Consider the following 27,203-nt stretch of genomic DNA (forward strand, 5'->3'; position numbering starts at 1 on the left):
CAGCTCCGCCCCTCTCCTCACCCGAGTGTCCAAGGCATTCGGCCCCAGATCCGACGACACGACTACAAAGTCTATCATCGAACTGAGACCTCGGGTGTCCTGGTGCCAAGTGCACATATGGACACCCTTATGCTTGAACATGGTGTTCGTTATGGACAAGCCGTGCCTAGCACAGAAGTCCAACAACAAAACACAGCTCGGGTTCAGATTGGGGGGGCCGTTCCTCCCAATCACGCCCCTCCAGGTCTCACTGTCATTGCCCACATGAGCATTGAAGTCCCCCAGGAGGACGAGGGCATCTCCGGGAGGAGCGCTTTCCAGCACCCCCCCAGAGACTCCAAAAAGGGTGGGTACTCTGCGCTGCCGTTTGGTGCGTAAGCACAAACAACAGTGAGGACCCGTCCCCCCACCCGAAGGCGGAGGGAGGCTACCCTGTCGTCCACAGGGGTGAACCCCAATGTACAGGCGCCGAACTGAGGGGAAACAAGTATTCCCACCCCAGCTCGACGCCTCAAACCGAGGGCAACTCCAGAGTGGAAGAGAGTCCAGCCCCTCTCAAGCAGACTGGTTCCGGAGCCGATGCTGTGCGTTGAGGCGAGGCCGGAACCTCTCTACCTCGCACACCAGCTCAGGCTCCTTTCCTGCCAGCGAGGTGACGTTCCACATCCCTAGAGCTAGCTTCTGAAGCCAAGGATCGGACTGCCAAGGCCCCCGCATTCGGCCGCCGCCCGTCTCACACAGCACCCGACCCCCATGACCCCTCCTGCGGATGGTGAGCCCACTGGAAGGGGGTCCCACGTTATCTCTTTGGGCTGTGCCCGGCCAGGCCCCATGGGAAAAGGGCCGGCCACCAGGTGCTCGCCATCGAGCCCCAACCCCGGGCCTGGCTACAGGGGGGGGGGGCCCCGGTGACCTGCTTCCGGGCAGGGGCAACTGGGAATTGTTCTTTTTCTTCATGGTAGGTTTTTGAGCCACGCTTTGTCTGGTCCTTCACCTGGAACCTGTTTGCCTTGGGTGACCCTACCAGGGGCATAAAGACTCCGACAACCTAGTTTCCAGGATCATTAGGACACGCAAACCCCTCCACCGTGGTAAGGTGGTGACTCAGGGAGGGGCCCATGGCTTCAATAAAACCAAATTCAAGAGATCGCTCCAAATAAATCTTTTTATTTGGAGATGTAGGCATAGGCCTACATCTTTCTCTTCTCCCTGGCGCTTTGCCATAATCTTTTGTTTTACTATAGTACGCTATGTTGTCTTGAGCGTTGCATTAGAACCAAAGAGTATAGCACTTCCAGTTGCTTCAGTGCTCTTTGCTAGAACTAGCCGTTTGAATTTTGCCGCGTCTTTTTTAGCCGCTTCTCGGATTTCCACTCTCGATACACAGCAATAACAAAGAAATCTTGATGTTAATAAAAACGTTTCTTTTCATATAGCTTACACACTATTATTATACTTGCAATCATTTTTATTTATTTGTGATGTTTAACAGTTTTTATTTGTGTATTATTTCTTCCTCTTTACACTCTTGAACTAGAGTGAGCTTGGCGACCCCTCAGAAATCTTTAGCGACCCCCAGGTTGGGAATCACTGCTTTATACTCCACTAGACAGCACAAATCTCCTATATACTCAAACTATACATCACTATACTCCTCTTTACTCCTCTAGACATCACTATACTCCTCTATACTCCACTAGACAACACTATACTCCTCTACACTCCACTATGTATGCCCACTGGACAGCACTGTACTTTATACATCACTCTAATCCTCTAAACGTCCTCTAGACAGCACAATACTCCTCTTTACACCACTTGACAGCACATGACTCCTCTATACTCCACTAGACAACAATATGCTCCTCTATCCTCCAAATAAACAGAATTGTACACCTATTTGACAGCACTATACTCCTCTATAGGCCATTAGACAGCACTGTACTCCCACTACACAGCACCCCACTCCTCTATAGGCCATAGAAAGCACTATACGCCCACAAGACTGCACTTTACTCCACTAGACAACACTATACGCCCACTAGACAGCACTTTACTCCACTATACTCCATTTGACATTACTATATGCCTCTTTACACCACTAGACAGCACTATAGGCCACTAGGGGGTCAGATGGCTGAGCGGTTAGGGAGTCGGCCTATTAATCAGTAGGTTGTTGGTTCGATTCCCAGCTGTGCCAAATGACTTTGTGTCCTTGGGCAAGGCACTTCACCCTACTTGCCTCGGGGGAATGTCCTTGTACTTACTGTTAGTCGCTCTGGATAAGAGCGTCTGCTAAATGTAAATGTAGACAGCACCGTACTCCCAGTAAACAGCACTATACTCCACTAGACAGCACTATACTCATCCATACTCCACTAGACAACATTGTACTCAACTATACTCCACTAGATACTCTTCAAGCAGCCACAGATGACTCATTCTGAACAAAAGTCGATGATTGTTTAAACCGGAGTGTGTTATTACCACATAAAGGCACACATTTATATTCATATACTGTACAAAGCATACCTTTCTAATCCCTGCTATCACCATTGATACTGTGTGTGTGTGGCATGTCTCACTTGTGAATAAAGCTGCTTTAGCAGGGTTATTACAGTGATTACATGCTGATTGTTCCTTTCATGCTGCTGGTGAGTAGCCCCTTCCTCACACACACACATTCACACACACAAACATCCACCCAATCAACCACACACACACACACACACACAAAGCTGCTATAATGACCTCCTCAGTGTCACAGAAAGTGGGCAAAGTAAGGCACAATTTAACCAATCAGACTGCTCGCAAGGCCACCAGCCCCCACTCATCAACAATAACGCCTTTGTGTGAGGCAGCACTCCACCCTCTATACTCCACTAGACAGAACTATACTACCCACACACACTCCACGCTCTCTCTCCCTCGCAACACTCACTCACAGAAACACACTCTACTCTCTCTCCCTCACAACACAATATACACAAAGACAAAAACACAAAGACACTCCAACCTCTCTCTCCCTGTCTTTATAACATCTCTCTCTCTTCCTCACAACACATGCACACACAACAGATACACACTCTCCCACACATGCAATTAGAGCAACTTAGGCTACATAGAAACAAATACTGGATAAGGAGTCCTGTGTGGTTGCTGTTTGTGTGTGTGTGTGTGCATGCGTGTGTGTGTAAAACTTCCCAGTGTTCCCTCCTCCCCCTCTCTCTCCCACAGCCCCTCCTTTTCTCTGTAGGTGAAAGGTCACACCGAGTGGCATTCCACACAGTCTGAGAACTACGAAGCCAGGAGAAGAAAGAGGTAGAGCTGCACACAAACCCAAGGAGAGACAAAAACTCGCCCAAAAAACAGAGATATGGTTGAAAACAGCGGAGTGGAGAAAAGAGGGAGGAAAGAAGCACCTCGGGATTCCAGCCAGCCACACTCACACAAACATACACACACACTCATGCACACAGACTCTACAATCTGAGTGGATTTGTTCAAGTGGATCATTAACACAAGGTCTTCCTTAACATTGTAGTATTTGGTCTGTCTTGACACACACACACATAAGTCCCCTGTCTGTGCCTCTGACAGGATCGCCTCAGTCAGACAGCTGATGTTAAGATCTTATTTCACTGGCAAACACACTTAAGCTTCAAGTGATGCACTGTGAAAGTCAATACTCCTTCTGCTCCTACCCCCCCCCCCCCCACACACACACACTCACATGCACACACATCACTCCACCAACACCACCAAACCATCACTAAACAGAATAAACTATACAGATGAAACCAAAGGGAGAGCATAAAAGGTCCACAGACACACCCACACTTAGTCCTAACACACACAAACACAAACCAACAAACATACATATTAAAGCCCTGAGGGCAAGAAGAAATGAACCAGACATCAGTTGGCTTAACCCCTACTCCCTCACACATCTAACTGTGAACAGGAATGTCTTTGTGTCTGTCTGTCTGTGACTCGTTATGTCAAGAACTGGGATCTGTATGAAGTTGAAATTTGGCTCAGGTTTGCAAAAAATTATATAAACACGTTTGCCACCATGTTGAACCATGTTGGCTCACTCAAATATGGTATTCTTCATCGGGGCAGGATACACTCCAAGACCCACCCCGTTTGCCAGATCATACAAGTATTTCATTCAAAGAAGCACTAGTACACAAAAAGAGACACACACACGATTGTCCTGTACAACTCCAGTTTTCAGCCCTCCACCTCCCTCTGCCCTATGGTCACACAGGGTCAGAGTTGACTTTCCCTCTCTTCATCTAGCAGTGTGTGTGTGTTTGGTGATGGGAATGTGTTGATGTGTGTTTTTGTGTGTGTTTGTGTGACTGAGCCCTCACCAGGACTGACCTTGCATAGTCATTCATTGTCCGCAGCACACAGCAGAAGCCCAGCTGATTAGGAAGCAGTCCTTCTCTTTGTGTAACATGGTGTCTCTGTATCTCTGTGTGTCTTTGTGTGTCAGCCCTGTTCTCTCAGTGAGAGGTAGCACTGCTGGATGAGGTTCAGGATGTGTGTGTGTGTGAGAGAGAGAGAAAAAGATAGAGAGTGAGAAAAAGAGAGTGCGAGACAGAGACAGAGAGAATGTCTGTATGTTTAGGTGTGCGTGCGTTTGCATGTGTGTGAAAGAGAGACACAGAGACAAGGTGTGAGATGGCTGTTTGTGTGTGTGTGTGTGTGTGTGAGAGAGAGAGACAGAGAGAGAAGGAGAGAGAGAGAGAGAGAGAGAGAGAGAGAGAGAGAGAGAGAGAGAGAGAGAGAGAGAGAGAGAGAGCAAAAGAGAGAGACATGGATGTGTGTATGTACGTGTTTGTTGAACGGGGGGGGGGGGGGGGGGGGGCAGATGGACAGCTGGTGTTTCAGTGGTGCTAAATCACTCAGAGACCCCCCCCCCCATCAAATGCACAGACACACAACCACAGACACACACACACACACACTCAGCCTTGTATCTGCCCATCCCCCCTCAAACACATTGAAACACAGTCCAGAGGCTAAGAAGAGCTTTGAGATTCATCTGAACAAATACACACATACACACAAACACATAGACATTCAGACACACACACACAGAGACACATACTGACAGGCAGACACACATACACACATGCATACACCCACACAGAAAAACACACAGAGAGGCAGACACACACATACAGACACATGGATACACACATACAGACATTCAGATACACATACTGACAGGAAGACACTCACATACACACACATACAGACACATGCATACACACACACACACACACAGGCAGAAATACACATACAGACACACACAGACATATACAGACAAATGGATACACACATACACGCAAATACACACACACATAGATATTCAGACCCACACGCAGAAACACATACTGACAGGCACACACACATAGACACACATACGCACACATTTACATTACATTTAGTCATTTAGCAGATGCTGTTATCCAGAGTGACTTACAGTAAGTACAGGAACATTCCCCCGAGGCAAGTAGGGTGAAGTGCCTTGCCCAAGGACACAACGTCATTTTGCACGGCCGAGAATCGAACCAACAACCTTCTGACTCCCTAACCGCTCAGCCATCTGACCCCAACAACACACTCACACACACACTCACACACACAGAAAACACACAGACAGGCAGACACACACATACATACACACAGACATATACACACATGAATACACACAATCACTTTTAGGAGCTCATCAAGTCCCACAGGTCACCAACCGCCATCCCAACAGGGGATGAATACTCACATCAAAAGCACATACACAAACCACACACTCAGCCTGGAGAACACTGAGAAGGTTTGTAAAGACAATACATGCGTCAGACCACTGCCAGAACAGGCAAAATAACACGCTAACACACACACACACACAAATAAACAAACTCATCCCCTAGAAGTGTGGAGAAGCTAGGTCTTATCTTTGTCCACAGATAGAGAACTGCATTAAGAAACTGTTTGGCACCTTCTGGGGCCTGGACAGATAACCAGGGTAACAATCTCACATATCATAGCTCGATGTGAGTGTGTGTGTGTGTACGGCTTCCTTTCTGCTCTCACCCTCTCCAGAGCCCCCCACCCCCTCTTTCTCTCTCTCCGTTAGAGTCCCCCTTAGTGACCCTCTCTTTTTGTGTCTCCCCTTCTAAGGGGGGGCCCCTTAACCAGGCTCTCCATATGCCTGTCTCCCCCTCCTCCCTCCCATCCTACCTCCCCTGTTACATCCCTCCCTCCTACTCACACTCTGGCCTCATCTCCACCACCATCTGCCACTCTACAACGAGAGAAAGAGAGCAAGAAAGGAAGAGGGAGAGAAAGAACGAGGGAGGGAAAGAGAAATAGAGGGAGAGAGGGAGGGAGAGAGGTAGGGAGAGAGAGAGAGCAATATGTAGAGAGAGGGATGGAGAGAGAGGGATAGAGTGAGCAAGAGAGGAATATGTAGAGAGTGGGATGGATAGAGAGAGAGGGACACAGCGAGCAAGAGAGGAAGATGTAGAGAGAGAAAGGGAGAGGGAGAGAGAAAGAGCAGAAGCTCCAGACACAATACAACTGAGAAGCTGTCCATCTGCTCCCTGCCAGAACCCCCCAACTGATACCCCTCCCCCGCCCCGCACACCACCACCACCACAAAGACAGCATTTAACCCAAACACCACACACACACACACACACTCTCTTTAACCTGTTCCTCTCCAGTGCCCCCGTCTGCATTACACTGATAGGCTTTTGGCCTGGCAGGTGATAGAGGGATAGAAGGAGAGGGGGATGGAAGGAGAGGGGGAGGGTGGGACACAGAGAATGATGGGTTTGCGAGGCTGAAACTGATCCAACACACGTGCAGTTGCAGAAACAAACAGGCAGACAGATTGATAGGCAGACAGACATGAATAAAAATAGACAGACAGACAGGTAGGAAGAGAGACAGACAGGCAAACAGACAGACAGACAGTCCCTTGATCATAACAATGGGCTGTCAGAATGTCATGATATCACCTTAGAGGCTTAGACACACTCATGGTGTAATACAACTCTGCAAACACTTCAGGTCCCCATTGACCTTTCTGACTGTTAGACACACACACACAGCATATGGTACATTTGTAACTGTATTATTTCAGTTTCTTATAGAGAGAGAGGTGGGGTGGAGGTGTGGGGTAGGGAAAAGAGAGAGGTTTGTGACCACAAATGGATAGAGCAGAGACCAGCTGTCACATGTTGATGTCAGCCCTATTCTCAGCTCCTGTGTGTGTATGTGTGTGTACGTGTGCGTGTTCTCAGCTAGTCATGACTGGTTTCAATTACGTGGCGAACTTTGACCCTATGTTGCCAAGGAAGCGAATGAGCTGCTGAGAGCTGAAGTGAGTAGGAGAGAGGGGGGGAAGAAAGATACAGACAGAAAGAGAGAGACAGAGGGCCCTATCTTGCACCCAGCGCAATTGACTTTGTCAACGACGCAAGTATCATTCCTAGTTAGCACTCGACGCAAAGCGGACTTTTCCCTCCACAGAAGCACGTCGGTAAATTAGGGAATGACTTTGCGCTCCTGGGGGCGGTTCAGCGAAAAAAGGAGGCGTGTTCCAGTGCAAACGTTCCCTGGTGCTATTTTGCTGTTTCAGAAAAACAATTCCGCCACAGACCAGGAAAAACGTAAGGGCACAAGCTTGGCCCATGCGCACTGCTGGTGAAGCCAGGGTCTTCTTCATTGTTTTGATTTATTGTAGCCTATGGCTTGCTGTGTTACATTTCTTTCATGTCAATGATTAAAAAGATTTTCATGAGAAATCTCTATGTATGTGAACTTGATTTGGAACAACTGTGGCAATTTCCTCCCATGCCTGTTTAACCGAAGCTATGTGGGTAGGTTTCTTCTCCCATGCCCATCAGAATCAGAATCAGAATTCGGTTTATTCGCCATGTAGCCTATGTTACACAAACACGGAATTTACTGTGGCAGGAAGGTGCAAACAATAAACATATACGGGTCTTAAATTGAGTAAAACAATAGTTAAACTAATTGTAAGAACTAAACAATAAAAAAATATAACAATTTAAAAAATACAAAATATATAAGAATAAGAATTTGAAGGAGCAGCATGAGTGGGCAACTAAGTGCAATGAGAAAACTGCTCTGCCTTTCCCATACAATGTCACTTCTCTATCTTTTACGGCCCTGACGAGAACGTCGGTGTCCTCGGCTGTAAACCGCTCCTGGCGTGCACCTGGCAAATCCGCCGTTATAATAGCAATCCGCCATGGAACAAGCGCTGCTCTTAAAGGGAATGTGAGATGAGGCTCTGATTGGTTTATTGCACGTTACGCCCAAACCACACCCATTAGTAATGTATCTACTTCAGACCAACCCATTTTAGACTTGCGCCAGACGCAAAGTCATTTATGCCGCCGGCAAAATAGCAACCGCGCCGGAGTCCCGCCCACAAAGTTACTTGCGCTTTGCGTTTTGATACTTGCGTTTCAGATCGTTAAAATAGGGCCCAGAGAGTGATACCAGCTCGACAGGTCTGGACAGTAAGCCTTTTCCTGATGATTCCGACTAAACCCAATGCCACAGCGAAACAGGAAGTTTTCTTACCCTCTTCCTGGGCGGCCCTCGCTCCTCCTCCTGTCCCAGTCGCCCCCCCCGGCCCCCCCGCGGGCCTCTCTCTCCTATCAGGCGAATCTCAGGAGGACAGATGTAGTTCTCCAGACTCTTGGGGGGCTTCTTGGTCCGCTTGGTGGTCTGTATTTTTAACTTCAGACTACCTTCCTGGAAGCTGGCTTCCTTAATGGAAAACTCTTGCTCCTCAAGTCCCTCCCCTGGCTCCTCTAGCCCCTCCCCAGAGGTAGCCCAGCGTTCACCGATGATGTGGTCGATTACATCGTCCCCCTGCACCAAGCCAATTACTTCCTGGTCCTCCTGATTCGGCACCGCCCTGCCTTCCTCGAACTCCACCTCCTTCAATCGGACTGAGCCAACCAGATCCCTTGGCTCCATCAATGCTCTTGCAAGAACCAATCAGGAAAGGTGAAGCAGTAGCTGCCAGCCAATAGAAGTGCAGAGAGTCTGTTGGGTTTGTGTAGTAGGGTCAGCTACTGGTGCTGGGCTGGTAGACCCACAGGTACCATCCACAGATAGGCTGGAGAGAGAGAGAGAGAGAGAGAGAGAGAGAGAGAGAGAGAGAGAGAGAGAGAGAGAGAGAGAGAGAGAGAGAGAGAGAGAGAGAGAGAGAGAGGGAGGGGGAGAAAGTGCGAGAGACAGGGAGAGAATGAGAACAGGGCGATATCAAATACAGGACAATGTATTTGAGCAATATAAAATTTGCAGCTTTTTAACATGCAAAGCAGACCACTGCCCGCTAGGGTACTCCCCTGCGGCTTACAAAATGCTATTTTAACTAATAGGCCTAGTTGCTAAGTTTGACAAACTTGCATGATTTCCGTAACATCTCTCTAATAATGCCAGGAATCTCTCTCTGTGTGTGTGTGTACAAATTAGAATGGGTTTCCCACGATCAGCTCAAGAACAGGGCACTCTGCAAAGTTCATATTCTGCATGTGTCCTCTTTAAAATCCAACGTGCGACTGACATTGTTTGGATAAGCATTTGACATCAAATAATCAAAGCATTTGCTGCCATTTTGGCTTGCTCTTCGTATCCCAGCCCCTTTTCTCAGATTGGTCCTCTGGTCTGCAGCAAGTTTTCTACTAAAATCTCGAGAACCGGACACTCCGCAAAGTAAATATTTTGAACTAATGCGATTAACAAAGGCATTCGCAATTAAATTAATCTTAGATTAGTAAGGAACATAGGGAAATCTGATATTCAGGTGCTTTCAAAGGGGCTGGCTAGCTAACAGAACGACCATATAAAGTGAATATACTTTCAGTAGGCTATAGATCAAATAATTTTGTTACATAAATGAATGTATTTACTGATGTCAAAACTGCCTAAGTAGCCTACCGCAATTGAACTAATGCGATTAACATAGGCATTCCCAATTAAAATGAAACTAAGCGTAGTAATGAAAATAGGAACCGATATTCAGCTAACAGAACTACAGTCGTGGCCATTAGTTTTGGCAATGACAAATGTTGTGTTTTGCAAAGTTTGCTAGGTCAGTATTTGAGTCAAATGTTTTCACATGTTTCTATAGAATACTGGAATACAATAAGGCACATTTCATATTTTTTTAAGCTTTTTGGGGGCGAAGATTTTCAATATATGCAAATAGTCCCCTCTTTTACAGCAGTCAATCTGCTCTTAAAATCCAATCAGAACTAGAGAGAGGGTGTGCTTGCGGCTGCCCCAGCTGCCATCCCTTAGAAGAAAAAAAGTATATTAAAGTATACTATAAGTGTACAAAAATTTTTATAGTACACTCTTAGTTCACTTTTGATATACTTTTAAGAAGTATACTTAGAAAATAGTTCACTTTTGATATACTTATAAGAAGTATACTTTGAAACAGAAAATTGTATACATTTCTTCTGGAGTAGGATGTAGGCTACGTTTTCTTTCATTATACAGCTAAAACAGTCAAAATACTTTTAAAGTACATTACAAGTTAAATTTTTTAGATACATCTAAAAAATATACGTCTAGGAAAATGTATTATGCATTGCACATTGAATCTTTTTTGTTACTGAAGCTGTAACCTTAATTACGGACAAAACATTTTGAAGCCCTATACTCTTATACCATCCATCCATCCATCCATCAATTATCAATTGGAGTGTTAATGGAAAAAACGAAAAAACTACTTGAGAAAGAAGCAGACAGAAGGGTTGCATTATGCATTTGAAGATTATACTGTCAAACTGACTGAAGAACGAAATAACAACGTGAAAAAATGAAGATAGCGTGGCTCATTGGCTGCTCAATTCCCATGATGCAAGGCGCTAAATAGTGTTAAAATTTGCTGATAAATTTGCCGTTTGTTCGAAATACAAATGTAACTTCATGAATTTAGAGTATTCAAAGGTATACTTTGAAGTACTTTAGGAAGTATACTTCATAAACTAAAAGTGCACTACACAGGCTACTTTACAGTATTCAAAAGTAAACTTCAAATACACTATAAGTGTACTTTAAAGTGTACTAAATGACCTAAAAAGTGGGCCAATTCAGTTGACTTAGTACAAAAATAGTATATAAATAAGTACACTGCTAGTATACTTTAGGTACCATGATAATAGTATACTTTTTATACTTAAGTATACTTACAAATTAAACTTGAAGTATACTTCTTTTTTGTAAGGGATAGTCTCCTGGTGTCAACCATTCAGTGTGTTTTTACATTGATTTTAAACAGCAAAGAAAAACAAACCACACAAGCATAGGATTGAGAAATCTCTTTAATGTGACAAATTACATGCAAGTCTTAAATTGGCTAAATGTTATGGTGTACTTTTTACAGACAAATTGTCAATCAAAATCCACCCATTAAGTTTTTCTTATACAATATCTGGGGCCTCATGTATAAAGGATTGCGCAGCTTTCATACCAGAAGATGGCGTACGGCCAAAACTCGAAAAGTACCTACGCACAGAAATATTCACATGTATAAAACCGGTCGTACGCCAGGTCCTGCGCACCTTTCCATTATAAATAACAATCAACGTGAGATTGATCGCACGTGAACGAGCCACTGACCCCGCCTTGCCTCCTCCCATAAATGAATATGCAGATGAACTATAAATGCGCTCCTGAGGTCATTTCTTTGTCTGAATTGCCGTATTTCTTCGAATAAACGCCACCCTCGTATAAACGCCGCACCAAAAAGGAACGTTAAACGCCGTGGCGTTTATTCGAAGAAATACGGTGACTGTGAGATCGAGGTTCTGACAACAGAGGTGGAGGCGAGAAAATGTGTCCTGTTTGGCGGCCTGTCATCAGGTATTAGCGACAAAAGAAAGTCGGCGGAGTGGAAAACTGTCACTATTTAAGCCCTTTCTTATTTTTAACCTTTAGCACTAGAGATTTAGCTAAATGTAAGTTGCATTACAAATAAAATGATTATTATTATAGGGCCATAAATGCTGTGGGTTCAGAGAACCAGACCATGGCAGAAATTAAGAAGAAATGGTCCGATGTAAAACTTTAAATTAAGAAACGAGTGGTGGCGCATCTTAACAGCATGGCAGCTATAGGGTTAGCGTGACATGCATTTCCTGAGGGATTTTGTCGTTCGTTTGACACCCTCAAGTTTAGTTATTAAGTGGTGGCGGATTAAACAGAAGGCTATATAGCATTTCTCGTTTTGGGTTTTGATGTGATCATACACATTAATGATCAAACTTTTATTTTTTATGTTTTTTGAATAGTCTACATCATAAATGTAGTAGTGGAAACTTTATTTTGTAATGTTTGGTGAGTTTCTGCACTTTTCAGTTAGAATTCGCCATGTTACAGAGCCAGACAAGACTTTGCGGACGGTCCGCCCATTCTCACGTCTGCTCAAAACTTTCCGTGATGGCCCGCACATTCTCACGTCAAGTAAATCTTTATACATCACAAAGTGTGCGCGAAAACCAGCGTACGGAAGCTTTTTGTGCGTACACAACGTTTATACATGAGGCTCCTGGTGTCCATGTGCAACTTCTTAGATATACTTTTCCAGACTGTCCACCTCAGCAAACCAGACATAGCAAAGGTCTCACACACAGGTAGACACAATGGGACATATTTCAAAAGCATTTAAGTGTATGACTGCAGTTCTGACCATTATGTTCCCTTGATAATAATTTTGTAAAAATTACATCTATCACTCAGATGGAGGAGTGGTGTTACTGGTTGGTTGGAAGAGAAGGAGGCCAAATGTAGCTCATGAAGATGCAGCGCTCAGGAGGAAAATTAGAAAGTAAATTGTAATCAGATATAAACAACTTGTTGGTTGCCCAACAAGAGAAAGACACAGCATCTGCTTCTTCAACTCCTTAATCCTCTGGAGGGCACTTGTTGCACATGAACACCCATCTTTGCTATATTTAAAGGGTCAATTGTAGGCTATGGGGCGTCTAATATTGCATTTGTCTAATTAACTATGTGTAGGACCGTGTTTCTCATGTGGTAGGACATTGATTCATAAAAGCATCTAAATTTATCAACGTCATTATATTAATGTTTTCTGTTATTTAAAAGCAAGCTCAGAGACGTATCAATGGAAAAGGCATCTTTAAACCACTCTGGTCTGTTGTAATGTGTATGTAAACCGAACATTTCACTTACTTGACTGTAAAGAATCACATTGTATTCTAGCTGACCAACAGCGCAGAGACGAGCTTACTAGACTAGATTTTTATTATATAGCTAGAGCTAACTGGCTACCACTACGGCACTATGGTGGCTGGACGAATTGTACAGTACCTCATTAAAGCGGTCTGGAACGGAAGACTAGCTAACAAGGTAGAAATTCTATATTTTACAGTAGCCTACCTCCCCGAAGCGGTCTGGCTAACTCCTCTGTGAAATAGCAGACTACTGTTTCCGAAAGTAGATCTACTAGCTCTAGCTAAGCTAGCCTAATAATATCAGTGTATATCATAAGCTAGGCTATCACAACGGTAAATGAGTAGAGCTAACTATCACCATGGCCTCTTTGCTTGTGGCGTTACAAATCGTTTACTTGGAATCTAATGTCATAGCCTAATAAATCCAAAACTAACATTTATTTGTGAAGAATGTTTATTTTAACGACTGAAAACATATGTATCACAGACCGCTGTCGCATGTGTCACCCGGGCAACAGAGGCTAATGTCATGATGCTAACGCCTCAGCTGCAGACTACTGTTTCCGAAAATATGAAAATGAAAAAAAAAAATGGTGACGCTAGTGACGTGACGTCAGTGAACTGTGGCTAGCAAGTTAGCCACCGTTAGCTTCACTTTTCGCCACAAAAACTGAATTTCAACTTAAACCGTGCAACGGAAAGTAAATAAAAATACAAGCAACGCAATCGCTACCAAGACGAACCTTTTGACATCAACGTTGTCAATGTAGTCCAAATATTGAGGCATCCTTAGGGGTGCGAAAAGAAACAATAAAAAGAATAATATATATATGAGAGAACAAAGGTTGTCCCCTTGCCGAAGGCAAAGCACACCCAATGATAGAGTGATTTCACCTGGCTAGAACTAGTTCATACTTTGCCCTGTGCTGATGATATGACTTACTGAAATTATTTTAGCAGTCATTTTATGCCAAGGCCCAGCAAGCTTTGCAAACACAAAATGTATGTCCCTCCCAATACTTTTGGCCACGGCTCTGTTTACTGATGTCAAAACTGCCTAAGTAGCCTTCCGCGATTGAACTAATGCAGTGGTTCCCAAACTTTGTACAGTCCCGTACCCCTTCAGACATTCAATCTCCATCTACTTACCCCCTCGTTTTTTTTCTTCATGTTTGTAACCGCCGCCCCGCCCCCTCCCCCCGCCCACATATACAGCCTATAACACTTGAAACTGTGAAATTGTCAGGGATTTCAGAGGACTAGGATGGAAGTTTAGATCAAACAGAGTTTTATTAGCAATACAACCAATACGACCAGGAGGTCGAAGCTCTGCATCAGACTCACTGTCACAATGCTAGCTAGTAGCTTGGCTAGCAACAAATGTACTGCTGCTTGCACCCTGATCCAAGAACTCATAAGAGCAACCTGGGTTGCTGTCACCAGCAGGTTAATCCTCGATTGTAGAAGCCGATGGTGTCTCTCTGGACGGGGGATTAACTATTTTCAACCACTTGTCCATGTTCGTGCAGCAATCAAACGAGCTCCTGCTTCCCTACACAGGTCATCAGAAAGTGAAATTCTGACGAGGGAGCAAACCGTTTTGACTATACGTCACTACCTGTAGCTATTTTTCGCAGTGTAATTATTTTGCTGTGCGACTTGGCTATTTAAACTATTTAAGATTTCATGTCTATTTATGGCTCTGTTTGAAAATTTATTTTATATTTATTTTTTTGACTTTGAAAACGCAAATCAAATGTGAATCAGAACATTTGATTTGCGTTTTCAAAAGGAGCGTTTGAGCTCAGGAGCTCAAAATAATTAATAAAAAATTAATTTTACCCAGTTACCCCAGTTTTGGAACCGATGAACTAATGCAATTAACAAAGGCATTTGCAATTAAATAAAACTAAGCGTAGTAAGGAAAATGGGGAAATTCTGTTTCGTTATTTAGAAGCTAATTAGCTTTTTCAACCAATAATCAGCTGCTTTCAAGGGGGTTGGCTAGCGAACAGAACCACAATATAAAGTGGATATACTTTCAGTATACATCAGTGAATTCTATTACATAAATGAATGTGTTTATTGATGTAAAAACTGCCTGAAAAAGCACTGTATGGTGAATTAGGCCTACAATTATGACAACTGGCTCAACCATTGTGCCAGTAATGACTTTAGTTATGAACTAAATGTTAAACTGTTTTTGGTGGTAAGACAATTTAACATAGAACCAATAAAGAAAATTGTCAACATAATTCAACATAACATAGGAAACAGCTGACAAATGAAGGCTACATAATCATCTGCATGAATGTAGGCTACCACAGCATTGGAAATTTGACTAGAATGGATGTGGAGGTTGAACAAGTACTTCAGAGAATTTCAATTGTGATCTGAGAAATATAGGTACCAAAACCACTGAGAACTGTCATCACCAGCTGCATCATGGGAACTGCACTGTCTATCTATAATTCCAGAGATCTGTGTGTGTCACCAACATCATTGCGGTCACTGTGCCTTATCTATTATTCCAGGAATCTGTGTGTGTGCCACCAATTTTATCACGGGCACTATGCACTATCTATAGTTCAAGGAATCTGTATTTGTGTGTTTCACTCACATCTTAAGCACAGACTGCATCATGGGCTCTGTGCACTAGTTCTCAAAATTTGAATGAATAGTCAATGGAACAAAGTCAAGAGGAGTTGGTACATGAAGGAGATAATGACAATTACACCTATCTTTGTTCATCTTAAAAAGAAAGAACGTCGATGGTAAGTGGAGTTGATAATGACATGGCACTTGACTAATTGGTTAGCTAGCAGGCTGGAAGAAAGCAAATATATTTTTTTTTTTTCAATTGCTTATATGCATTGGTCAAAATTTACAATTTTGTCAAAATCACAATGTCAAAACTCTTTGCACCGTCAGCGAAACAGAAGTGCCCATCTAACAAGAAAGGTAACTGAGACATTTGTGATGTTTTGGGTCATTATACATAATAGGTACATTCAAAATGTGTAAATGGGGAATGTTATGAATGTACCTATAACATCCTATCCTATCCCGTATGTACGTTCAGGCAACTTCTATAACATTACTGAATATTATAATTAGGACATTCAGAGGTCCCCACATTTCTATGTCCTGAATATACTTGGGACGTAACTTTCACTTGCTGACACCACAGGTATGTAACACAAAGATACAGAATAAATTGAGGATATTGAGGATATACAAATTGCTGCATTTCTGATTCCTTCTTGTACTTTAGTGCAAAGGAAAAGTTGTTATTCTTGTTCTATCATGAAATGTTGATTCATGTGAAAGATCCTTCGAAGATAAAAATTGGTATGCATGTTGGTAATACAGACTGTAAGAAGAGTTTTGTTAAATAGAGGAACAAGCAAAGTCATAGTTTAGTGGTCAATTGCATTAAAGGTGTGGGGTTTAGAGAACAAAGTTACACATTTGACAATTTGTATGTGTCGATTGAGGAAAAACTGTAATTCAGTGTAAACACTACTGACAATTACATATGTAGGCAATAAACAAAATAGGCTAATGCAACACTCCTGAGGACTATATCCCTGGTTTACAAACTGAGGTGTTTTTGTAAAAATAGTACTGCACTAGCTAGAGCCGCGACGGGCCCTGTCTATACTTCTATCTATAATTCAGGGAATCTGTGTTTGTGTGTGTGTTTGTCTGTGTGTCACTGAACTAGGGCTGTCAAAATCGGTCAAAAATGACTTTCGAATATTCCCTTTAAAAAACATATATTCGAATATATTCGAATTTCTAGTTGCCCATTAGGCACGTCAATAACAGGACAAATTAATACAACGGGATACAACTACTTGTATACTGTAGGTAGGCCTAATTTATTTAAGTTTAAACATATTTAACAACATATTACTTACACAAAAAGAAGTAAATTAACTAATGGCCAAGACCGCAGACCTTGGCCTCTCGCTCGCACACACTCACTCTTTCTCTCTCTCTCCCGCACCGTCGCGCTCTCGGCGCATAGCGGTGTAAAATGAACGACTACAATAAACAAATGCTGAGTTCTGATCAAGAGTTTTGTGCAAGCAATTTAAGGTCGCGATTCTTGTCCCAAATATGTCAGGCTTTATTCAGTGATTGAAACAAATATTATTAACATTCATTGAAGTTTTACAGTATAGAACCGACATTAAACGCTCCGAGCAGCTGTGCTGTGGCATGGAGATGTAGCCTCAAGTTGCTAGTTGTTGAATGGTAAGCTAACTCTAGTTTACATAGCTTACACACTACTTTAGCTGTAGGCTCAACAAGTTTACCATCAACTAACCAAAATCTGAAATATTTCCAGACATCACTCTTTAGATATTTTGGGGTTACAATCACTTTCTCTGCTGCGGTCAAGCTGGGTTCTGCACTTTCTGCCATCTTCCACGCAAGTCAACTGTTCAGTGACGCTGAGGCGCGCGGCCGAGCGCCCACCCGCAAAGCAGACAGACGCGCCGCTGCTGCTGCGGTTGTGTTTTTTTTTAACATTCGAATATTAATTTTCACATTCGAATTTCTGTTTTTAACCACTATTCGAATATATATTAGAATATATAATATTCGTTGACAGCCCTACACTGAACTAATTGTTTTAATAACAGACTTAATCACTGGCTGTATCACAGGCATGGGCACTGAACTACTACAAAGTTATAAAGTAACTCCACACATGGCTAACCCCTTATTGCTCCACCCTTCCTCCCTCCTTCCCTCCCTATCACAATTTGCTGTGGAGAGATCAAGCTGGAGGATGGCAAAGAAACATAAAGAAGCTGATTGGTGTTCTTTGCTTTTCTGAGAGCAAGAAAGGAGAAGATCTTGCAGAGAGAGAGGGATGGAGAGAGAGAGAGAGAAGAAGAAGAAGAAGAAGAAGGGAGGGAGGAAAGGAGGGAGGAGGAAAGGAATCTAAATTCTTTCTCCAGATGTGGTTTACGAGCTGGTCTGGAAAAAAACTGCGTCTGAACTGTTTTACACACACACGCAAGGGCACAAACATATGTGCACACACATAGACACTGCTATCGAGGACTGAAAGCCATAAATCCAGTCTACTATTTCCGCTTTCTATAGAAAGGTGTCATTGGTACAACCTTGCACTAACACAGATACACAACATGGACCAATAGAGCCATCTCAACAGATTTTTTAAATCGGTATAAATACAACACACACATATCTACGGTAGGCTCGCCTTTAGCAGTCTAGGAATTGTACATACACACAACAGTGTTCTCCAGCTTCCAGATCTATCACCCTGAAATGTCGTCTGGGTGGGTCTGACAAGCAGGAGCTTAGAGCTAGTTGAGGATAAACCAGGGACAGGACTACACCAATACTGAAACCAGACTGGACCAAGACTAGAACAAGACTATGCACACACTAGAACAGGACTGGACCAAGACTAGAACAAGACTGGACCAAGACTAGAACAAGACTGGACCAAGACAGGACTACATCAAGACTAGAACAATACTGGACCAAGACTACAAAAGACTACTACTGCACCACTAAAACAGAGCTACACCAACACTAGAATAAGACTAGAACACAACTGGACCAAGACAGAACCAAGCCTACCACCAAAACTAGAACAAGACTAGAACAGGACTTCCCCGACACTAGAACAAGACTACACCAAGGCTATACCAAGACTAGTACAGGACACTCCCCAACATTAGAACAGGGCTACACCGATGCTATACCAAGACTAGAACAACACTAGAACAGGACTACACCAAGGCCATACCAAGACTAGAACAAGACAATGCCAGACCACAGCTAACCCAGAATAAGACGATTTTGCCTGTCTGTCTGCATATCTGTCTGCCTGTGTGTCTGACTGTCTGTTATCCTGTCTGCTTACTTGCTTACTTGTCTATATGTCTTTCTTTTTGTCTGCCTACCTGTCTGACTTTCTGCCTGTATGCCTACAGTATCTGTCTGTTTGTCTGTCTGATGCTCCACAGATATTAGAGGTCTAGTTTATCACTACCACATGATTTCTATGGTCTCTGCTTGTGCGAGGATTTGTGCTTGTGTGTTGTCTCTGTGTGTGTGTTTGTGTGATGCGCATATGCATCTGTGTCATTGCATGTTTACATTGAGAGTTAAAACATTTCTATGGATTATAATGATGTTAGAACACACACACACAGAGAGACATACACACGCATACTAGTACTGCTGAGATCAAGCTGGATGGAGAAAGAGACACCTGTTGCTGGTCCAAACGCTCCGTGTGTGACCTAGTCTAAAAAGCTAGTGTGTATGTGTAGGTGCATTTGTATGTGTGTGTGTGTGACCCTGTGTGGTGGTGAATGACCAAATGTCAGGCTGCTGACTGGCCAGAAGGCATGTGCTAAAGCCAGCCTGCATCCTGGGACTGGGGGCAATGAAAGCAACACAGGAGACAGCTGCCAGCCACATAGTTTTTCTCTCTCGCACACACACGTGCACACAAACACACTAATACACGCACAAACACACTTATACACACCAAAAAGAGACAGTACTACAATGTCAGAAAGACTCCACCCAAGGACACACTCGCAGCTCTGGTGTCCAGTAAGATAGGTCAAAGAGTCTAATGACTGTAACCAGAGTTATTTTCACAATCTGTAAACCTCCAGTCCACCTGCACACCTCCAGATTACAGTACACTTGCAGACAAGCAGACCTCCAAATTACAGAACACCTGCAGACCTCCAGATTACCCCTAGCCTCTAGCGCCAGACTGTAGCCTCAGCCTGAGCCTCCATCCCCTTTCTGTGCTTCACACAAACATGCCCACAAGCAATTGCACACACACACACACACACCAGGGCTTGAAATTAATGTTATTACTTGGTAGCACTGGTGCTTCCAACTATAAAAAGTAAGGAGCACCAGCAAACAATTTGGAGCACCCACCAAAAATGTTAATATTGTCTTTTTAGCTCTTTAATTTTTTTGCACGACTTAGCTCCGTGTCACGTGACAACGGAAAGGAGTGATATGAAGTGACTGATGGCTCATTTTAACAAATCTAAAATCTTTATTAAAGTTAGGAACGTAAAGATGTAAAAAAGTTTAACTGTAACGCTGGATAGAATGGTAGACCGGTTAATGTATCAGCTCACAGCAGACACATAGTGTTTTGTAAATAAATTAAAACAGGTTGCACCATAACAATTATTTGCACTCGCACAAATGCTCCCAAACATATTTTGAGGTTGGACAGATAATATTATGGGAGCATATGCCACCACAATGGTTGCAATTTCAAGCCCTGCACACACACACACACCAGCAGACTCTATATACAGTAAGTAGCTTTACTGTGTATACAGTTAGGTCCATAAGTATTTGGACATTGACACAATTTTCATCATTTTGGCTCTGTATACCACCACAATGGATTTGAAATGAAACAACCAAGATGTGCTTTAAGTGCAGACTTTCAGCTTTAATTTCAGGGTATTTACATCCAAATCAGGTGAACGGTGTAGGAATTACAATACATTTGATATGTGCCCCCCCCCCCCTTTTTAAGGGACCAAAAGTAATTGGACAATTGGCTGCTCAGCTGTTCCATGGCCAGGTGTATGTTATTCCCTCATAAAGGGAGTTCGTTATTTCATTGACAAGGAGCAGATAAAAGGTCTAGAGTTCATTTCAAGTATGGTATTTGTGTTTGGAATCTGTTGCTGTCAACTCTCAATATGAAGTCCAAAGAGCTGTCACCATCAGTGAAGCAAACCATCGTTAGGCTGAAAAATCAAAACAAAACTATCAGAGAGATAGCAAAAACATTAGGTGTGGCCAAATCAACTGTTTGGTACATTCTTAAAAAGAAAGAACGCACTGGTGAGCTCAGCAACACCAAAAGACCCGGAAGACCACGGAAAACAACTGTGGTGGATGACAGAAGAATTATTTCCCTGGTGAAGAAAAACCCCTTCACAACAGTTGGCCATATCAAGAACACTCCAGGAGGTAGGCGTATCTGTGTCAAAGTCAACAATTAAGAGAAGACTTCACCAGAGTAAATACGGAGGGTTCACCACAAGATGTAAACCATTGGTGAGTCTCAAAAACAGGAAGACCAGATTAGAGTTTGCCAAAAAACATCTAAAAGAGCCTGTACAGTTCTGGAACAACATCCTATGGATAGATGAGACCAAGATCAACTTGTACCAGAATGGTGGGAAGAGAAGAGTATGGAGAAGGGAAGGAACTGCTCATGATCCAAAGCATACCACCTCATCAGTGAAGCATGGTGGAGGTAGTGTTATGGCATGGGCATGTATGGCTGCCAATGGAACTGGTTCCCTTGTATTTATCAATGATGTGACTGCTGACAAAAGCAGTAGGATGAATTCTGAAGTGTTTCGGGCAATATTATCTGCTCAGATTCAGCCAAAAGCTTCAGAACTCATAGGACGGCGCTTCACAGTGCAGATGGACAATGACCCGAAGCATACTGCGAATGCAACCAAATAGTTTTTTAAGGCAAAGAAGTGGAATGTTCTGCAATGGCCAAGTCAATCACCTGACCTAAATCCAATTGAGCATGCATTTCACTTGCTAAAGACAAAACTGAAGGGAAAATGCCCCAAGAACAAGCAGGAACTGAAGACAGTTGCAGTAGAGGCCTGACAGAGCATCACCAGGGACGAAACCCAGCGTCTGGTGATGTCTATGGGTTCCAGACTTCAGGCTGTCATTGACTGCAAAGGATTTGCAACCAAGTATTAAAAGTGACAATTAGATTTATGATTATGTTAGTTTGTCCAATTATTTTTGGTCCCTTAAAAAGGGGGGGGCCACATATAAAACGTGTTGTAATTCCTACACCGTTCACCTGATTTGGATGTAAATACCCTGAAATTAAAGCTGAAAGTCTGCACTTAAAGCACATCTTGATTGTTTCATTTCAAATCCATTGTGGTGGTATACAGAGCCAAGATGATGAAAATTGTGTCAATGTCAAAATACTTATGGACCTAACTGTAGCTGCCATGGCTAACATTGTCCTTCCTTATGTTTATTTAAGTACTTATAATAAATAAATTCCAAGAATTTCCAATACTACTTCTCTGGCTTGTTGTTGTTTGTGTCAAACGGTGCTATTTTGGGCTTTCAATTTAATATTACTGTTTTGATGTAACATATTTAATGAATTTGTTAAATGTATTTGTATGTCTGAGTAAGATCTGTGTATGATAGAGAGAATACGGTAGTGAGATGGACAGAAAGAAAGAGAGAGAGAGGGCAGAGACAGTATTTTAAGGCAGCAAATTGTAGACTCACAAATAGAGTTTAAAAACACTCATAGACTAGCCCTCAATCCCCTCCCTCACATCTCCTCACGCCTGATGTGATGTGTGCGGGGAGTTGTGGGGTGGTAATGTGTGGGGTGGGGGAGGTTGTGGTGATGTGTGGTATGTTGTAGGGGTAGTTTTGTGTTGATGTGTTTGGGGGGGGTGACCTGTGGGGTGGATAGGGTGTGGTGTTGGATGGTGATGTGTGGGGTGGGGTGGTAGTGTGGGGTGTGATGATGTGTGGGGTGAGGTGGGGAATGATGTGTGGCGTGGGGTGGGTGTAGTGTGGGGTTTGGTGAGATGGTAAAGTCTGGGGTGGGTGGTGATGTGTGGTGTGGAGTGGTGTTGGATGCTTGATGTGTGGTGTTGGGTGGTGCTGTGTGGTGAAGGGTGGTGTAGTTGGTATGACCGACCAGGTGCAACAATAATAGACCAGGTGTGGTTTGAGCAGGTGTGGTTTGAGCAGGTGTGGTTATAACAGACCAGGTGTGGTTATAATAAAGCAGGTGTGGTTATAACAGACCAGGTGTGGTTATAACAGGTTTAGTAATAACAGGTGTAATTATAACAGACCAGCTTTAGTTATGTCAGATGTAGTTACAACAGACCAGGTGTGGTTATAACAGACCAGGTGTAGTTATAAGAAACCAGGTGTGGTTATAACAGGTGTAGGTCTAACAAACCTAGTGTAGATAAAACAGAACAGGTGTGGTTGTAACAAACCATGTTTGGTTATAACAGGTGTAGCTATAACAAACTAGGTGCAATTATTATAGGTGAAGTTATAACAGGCCGGGTGTTGTTATAACATAGCAGGTGTAGCTATGAAACAGACCAGGTGTAGCAAAACAAATGGCCAGATGTAGCTATGACAGAGCAAGAGTAGTTCTATATGACAGGGGTATGAGAGACCATGTGTGGTTATAACCGGTGTGGCTATAATAGGCAATGTGTAGCTATGGAAGATCTAGATTTGAGCTATGACAGAGCAGAGAGATCAGGTGATCTCACTGGTCCCTTGCTTGTTTGGCACGTTCATACCTGTAAAGTGAACTGTAACCACGCGAGTCTTGATCCCTAGGCTATGTCTACAGTTGCTGTTAATGTTTTACACATTGAAACGCAGTAGCCTAGCGATGCCTTATTGGTTCCTCTCTTTGTGACAAGTTACAGGTACTCACAAATATGTTTGGAGGCTCAAATGTATGCGACACAAACTGACAGCAATGTCGTCAATTGTTTGTTTGAGATGGTGAAATCTAGTGTGCAAAAAATTTAGTTATTTATCGAATGTACTTACCCATGTCTAATGTTGTCACACACTCGAGTCTATCGTGTAAATATTTCATCAAGCTAATTTAAAATCCATTTGGCCACACCAACTCAACCGACGGATGGGATGACAGCCTCCCACGGAGCTGTCAAATGGAGCAAGATTTTTTTGGTAAAGAAAACCCAGAGGAAAATGGCGTCAAGAGCAGGCACCGTTGAGAAAAAGGTGATCTAACAAAATAGCAGGCGAAAATCAAATCAATTCTCCAACGCTGAACTGTTCTAGGAACAGAGCGGCCCGGGCCTTCGTGCCGTCTCGCTAGCGGGGCGACGTGCAATGCTGCGGGGTATAATCTGTCTCGCTCTGTGTACTTGTCGGTCGCTGGTCACTCGGGGAGCTGCATAGGGCTGCTTCCCTCGCTCTCAAATCCGTGACTCGGGGGAGGATCAGACAGAGCTGTTACACTGCAGTGAAAACCAACGGTTTGCGCTCGGCATGCATCCGACCGAAATCCCAAATCCAACGGGAAACGTCAATGGCAAGCCTGCAGTTAAACCCGTTTTAACGGACGATGGTGTTGATGGATCTCAAAAGGCGCGGTTTTAAGTCGGTTTGCACTCCCCGTATTGTATCAGGGTGTTCGCTCGCTCGTTCTTCTTCGCTGAGTGTCGTGTCTGTTAATGATCTCGCTGAACAGTCTGTAGCTGCAGCTCAACTCCGTCCGTCCAGGAGGAGATTGTAGGCGAGGAAGGAGAGGGGCGCAACATCGCCTCCAAGAGGTTTGCTCTTGCATCTGGCTTCACGCTCATGTTAATTTAGTCTCACACTTTCGTGCAGACTAATTCAGAACTGCTATGGAACAGCAGCCTAGTGTGTAATAATATTCAGTTCCATACCAGCAAACATGCACATGCTCCCAGCAGGGCCGGATTAACAATTTTCTGTGCCCTGGGCAACAAGGCTTAAGGCCCCCCCGCCCCCTGTGTTTGATGTGATGCTAGTTACGGATGTCCAAAATGAACGAATGAATGAATTTTTTGGGCCTTTATTTGAGCGCAAAATAGTTTTTGGAGCTTTATGTAAAATAAACATTTTACAAGCCGTTTTTCAATTGGTAAATCTTGGCAGACAGTAGGTAAGAAAGTAACAGCTAGCTGGCGCAGTTACTTGTAAAATGCACAGATAATGTTTAACAGTAAAATCTCAATCTAGTTTGCACCTAACTAAAGCTAAGGCTAGCAAAAGTGCCCTCTAGGATGCCCCTATGGTAGATTAAACATGATAAAGGGTCCTGCACGGTGGCCCGGTGTACAAGAAAACATGATAAAGTCCCTTCTAGGGTGCCCTACCAGTGGAGAAAGCAGGATTCGGTGCTCTCTAGGGTGCCCTTTCAGTGGATAAAACATGATACAGTGCCCTCGAGGCCCTACCAGTGGAGAAAACACCAGACCAAACATTTAGTCTTCTCTAGAATGCTAGTTGCTGTCCAGCCGGAACCCTAGTAGGTACAATGAGGGTTACGGTTCAGGTGACACATACAGTTTGTGTGCCATGTACCTCTGAATATCTTTCCAAGGCTCTCAAGTCTCACACATTTGCTGTGAGACTCACGCATTTCAACCATTTCTCACGCTGAGAAGTAAGCTTTTCTCGCTATATACAATACATGGACAAGGCATAGGTTGTCTCGAGTTAAATGCCACCTACCAGCCAATCAGAAATATCACCAGCACAGCCCCCCCCCCACCCCCTGTCGCCCAGAATTTTTTTATCCAAACTTTGAGAGGAATGGTAATCTCATGCTAAACTTTGGATAAAACTTGGGAGCCCTGTCTTTCTTTGTATGTAAAGTAGCCTACATATCTGAAAGTTTCGCTTCAGTACTCTTTGTTTCCAATTTCCGTATTTGTAGCCTTGGTACCAGTATTGTAATACCATTGTGTGTGTGTGTGTGTGTGTGTGTGTGTCTGCATGTATGTGTGTATATGTGTGCCCATGTGTGTTTGGGTGTGTCTGTTAATATGTGTGTTTGGGAGTCAGGTGGCTGAGTGGTTAGGGAAGCGGGATAGTAATCTGAAGGTTACCAGTTCGATTCCCGGACGTGCCAAATGACGTTGTGTCCTTGGACAAGGCACTTCACCCTACTTGCTTTGGGGGAATGTCCCTGTACTTACTGTAAGTCGCTCTGGATAAGAGCGTCTGCTAAATCACTAAATGTAATGTAATGTTCGTGTGTGTCTGTGTATTGATCTTGGGGGTTGAGTATGGATATAAAGAGACCCCTGAGTGTGAGAGGTCAACAGCTGCTCCCCAACAGCCAATCAATGCACACTGTATCAGTAAACTGTTCTCTCTTTCTTTGTCTCTCTCCATATTTTTATGTCACTCTCTCACTTCCTCTCTTTCTCTTTCAAATGCACAAACTCTGACCAGTTCAGATAGGTTTCCATGGATACTAAATACAGGCAATCAAGTGGGAGCAGTTCTTAATTGTAAACATTGAGTTATTATGGGGTGGATGTAGCTCGCCATGGTGCAATGTATTTCTGAATTAATCTGATAATCTAATTAATGATCTAATCTATATCATCTGTTTGTCTGTCTATCCTTTAGTCTATCTGTCTTCAGATTCGCATCTGTAGCTAACAGCTAACAGGGGGCAGCTAACAGTTTCTGCCCCCTAAATACACTGTAGCATATCATCATGGGACTCATTAGTTAGGCACAGAGTCAGGGGCTAGTCAGGCATAAGGTTACTCTTATATGATATCATCAGCCATTAGTTCCAAGAATCAAACCTTGTTTGTCAGGGCTAAACCTTCGCACCTCAAACAACCCTTCACTAGCTTCCTGTTGTTTCAGAGCTGCGAATGTGGTCAGTGAGTGTGTGTGTGTGTGTCTGAGAACTAAAGCATACAGAAACTAAGTGTACTTGAATGAGAACACCCTCAGCCTTGTCCTTGGTGGGTGGAGGCCCACAGAGGACAGTTTATAAGTGTGAATGATGGAAATAACATTTTAGGAAATAACAGGCTGGGACTTTGATCACTGCATCACAAGTTCACAAAAAAAGGCCTGCCTGCCTGCCTGCCTGCTTGCCTGTCTGTCTGTCCAACAAAAAGGTAACTGTCCTGTCATCTGCACAATGACTGTAGTTGAAGGGAAGACACATATGCAGGTGCACTGACTGTAAAAACCACACACACACATGTATGGCCTGTTTACTGTACAACCTGGCGTCCTGACAGAGGTCGCTCACCCTGTAGCAGGAAGTGGTGGCGTTATACGTCCTGTTAGAAC

The 27,203-nt window shown here is 43.5% G+C and overlaps 1 protein-coding gene across 1 annotated transcript in view; it reads right to left on the reverse strand.

The window, feature by feature from the left end:
• setbp1 (SET binding protein 1) overlaps window positions 1–9,039 on the reverse strand; it is a 30,081-nt gene extending 21,042 nt beyond the window's left edge. Inside the window, exon 1 of the mRNA XM_067227942.1 lies at window positions 8,638–9,039. Coding sequence (XP_067084043.1) covers window positions 8,638–9,039 — 402 coding nt within the window. The remainder of the gene's footprint in view (window positions 1–8,637) is intronic.
• Window positions 9,040–27,203: the final 18,164 nt, after the last annotated feature.

This window comes from Osmerus mordax, chromosome 24, assembly GCF_038355195.1.
Source record: "Osmerus mordax isolate fOsmMor3 chromosome 24, fOsmMor3.pri, whole genome shotgun sequence".
Lineage (NCBI taxonomy): Eukaryota > Metazoa > Chordata > Actinopteri > Osmeriformes > Osmeridae > Osmerus > Osmerus mordax.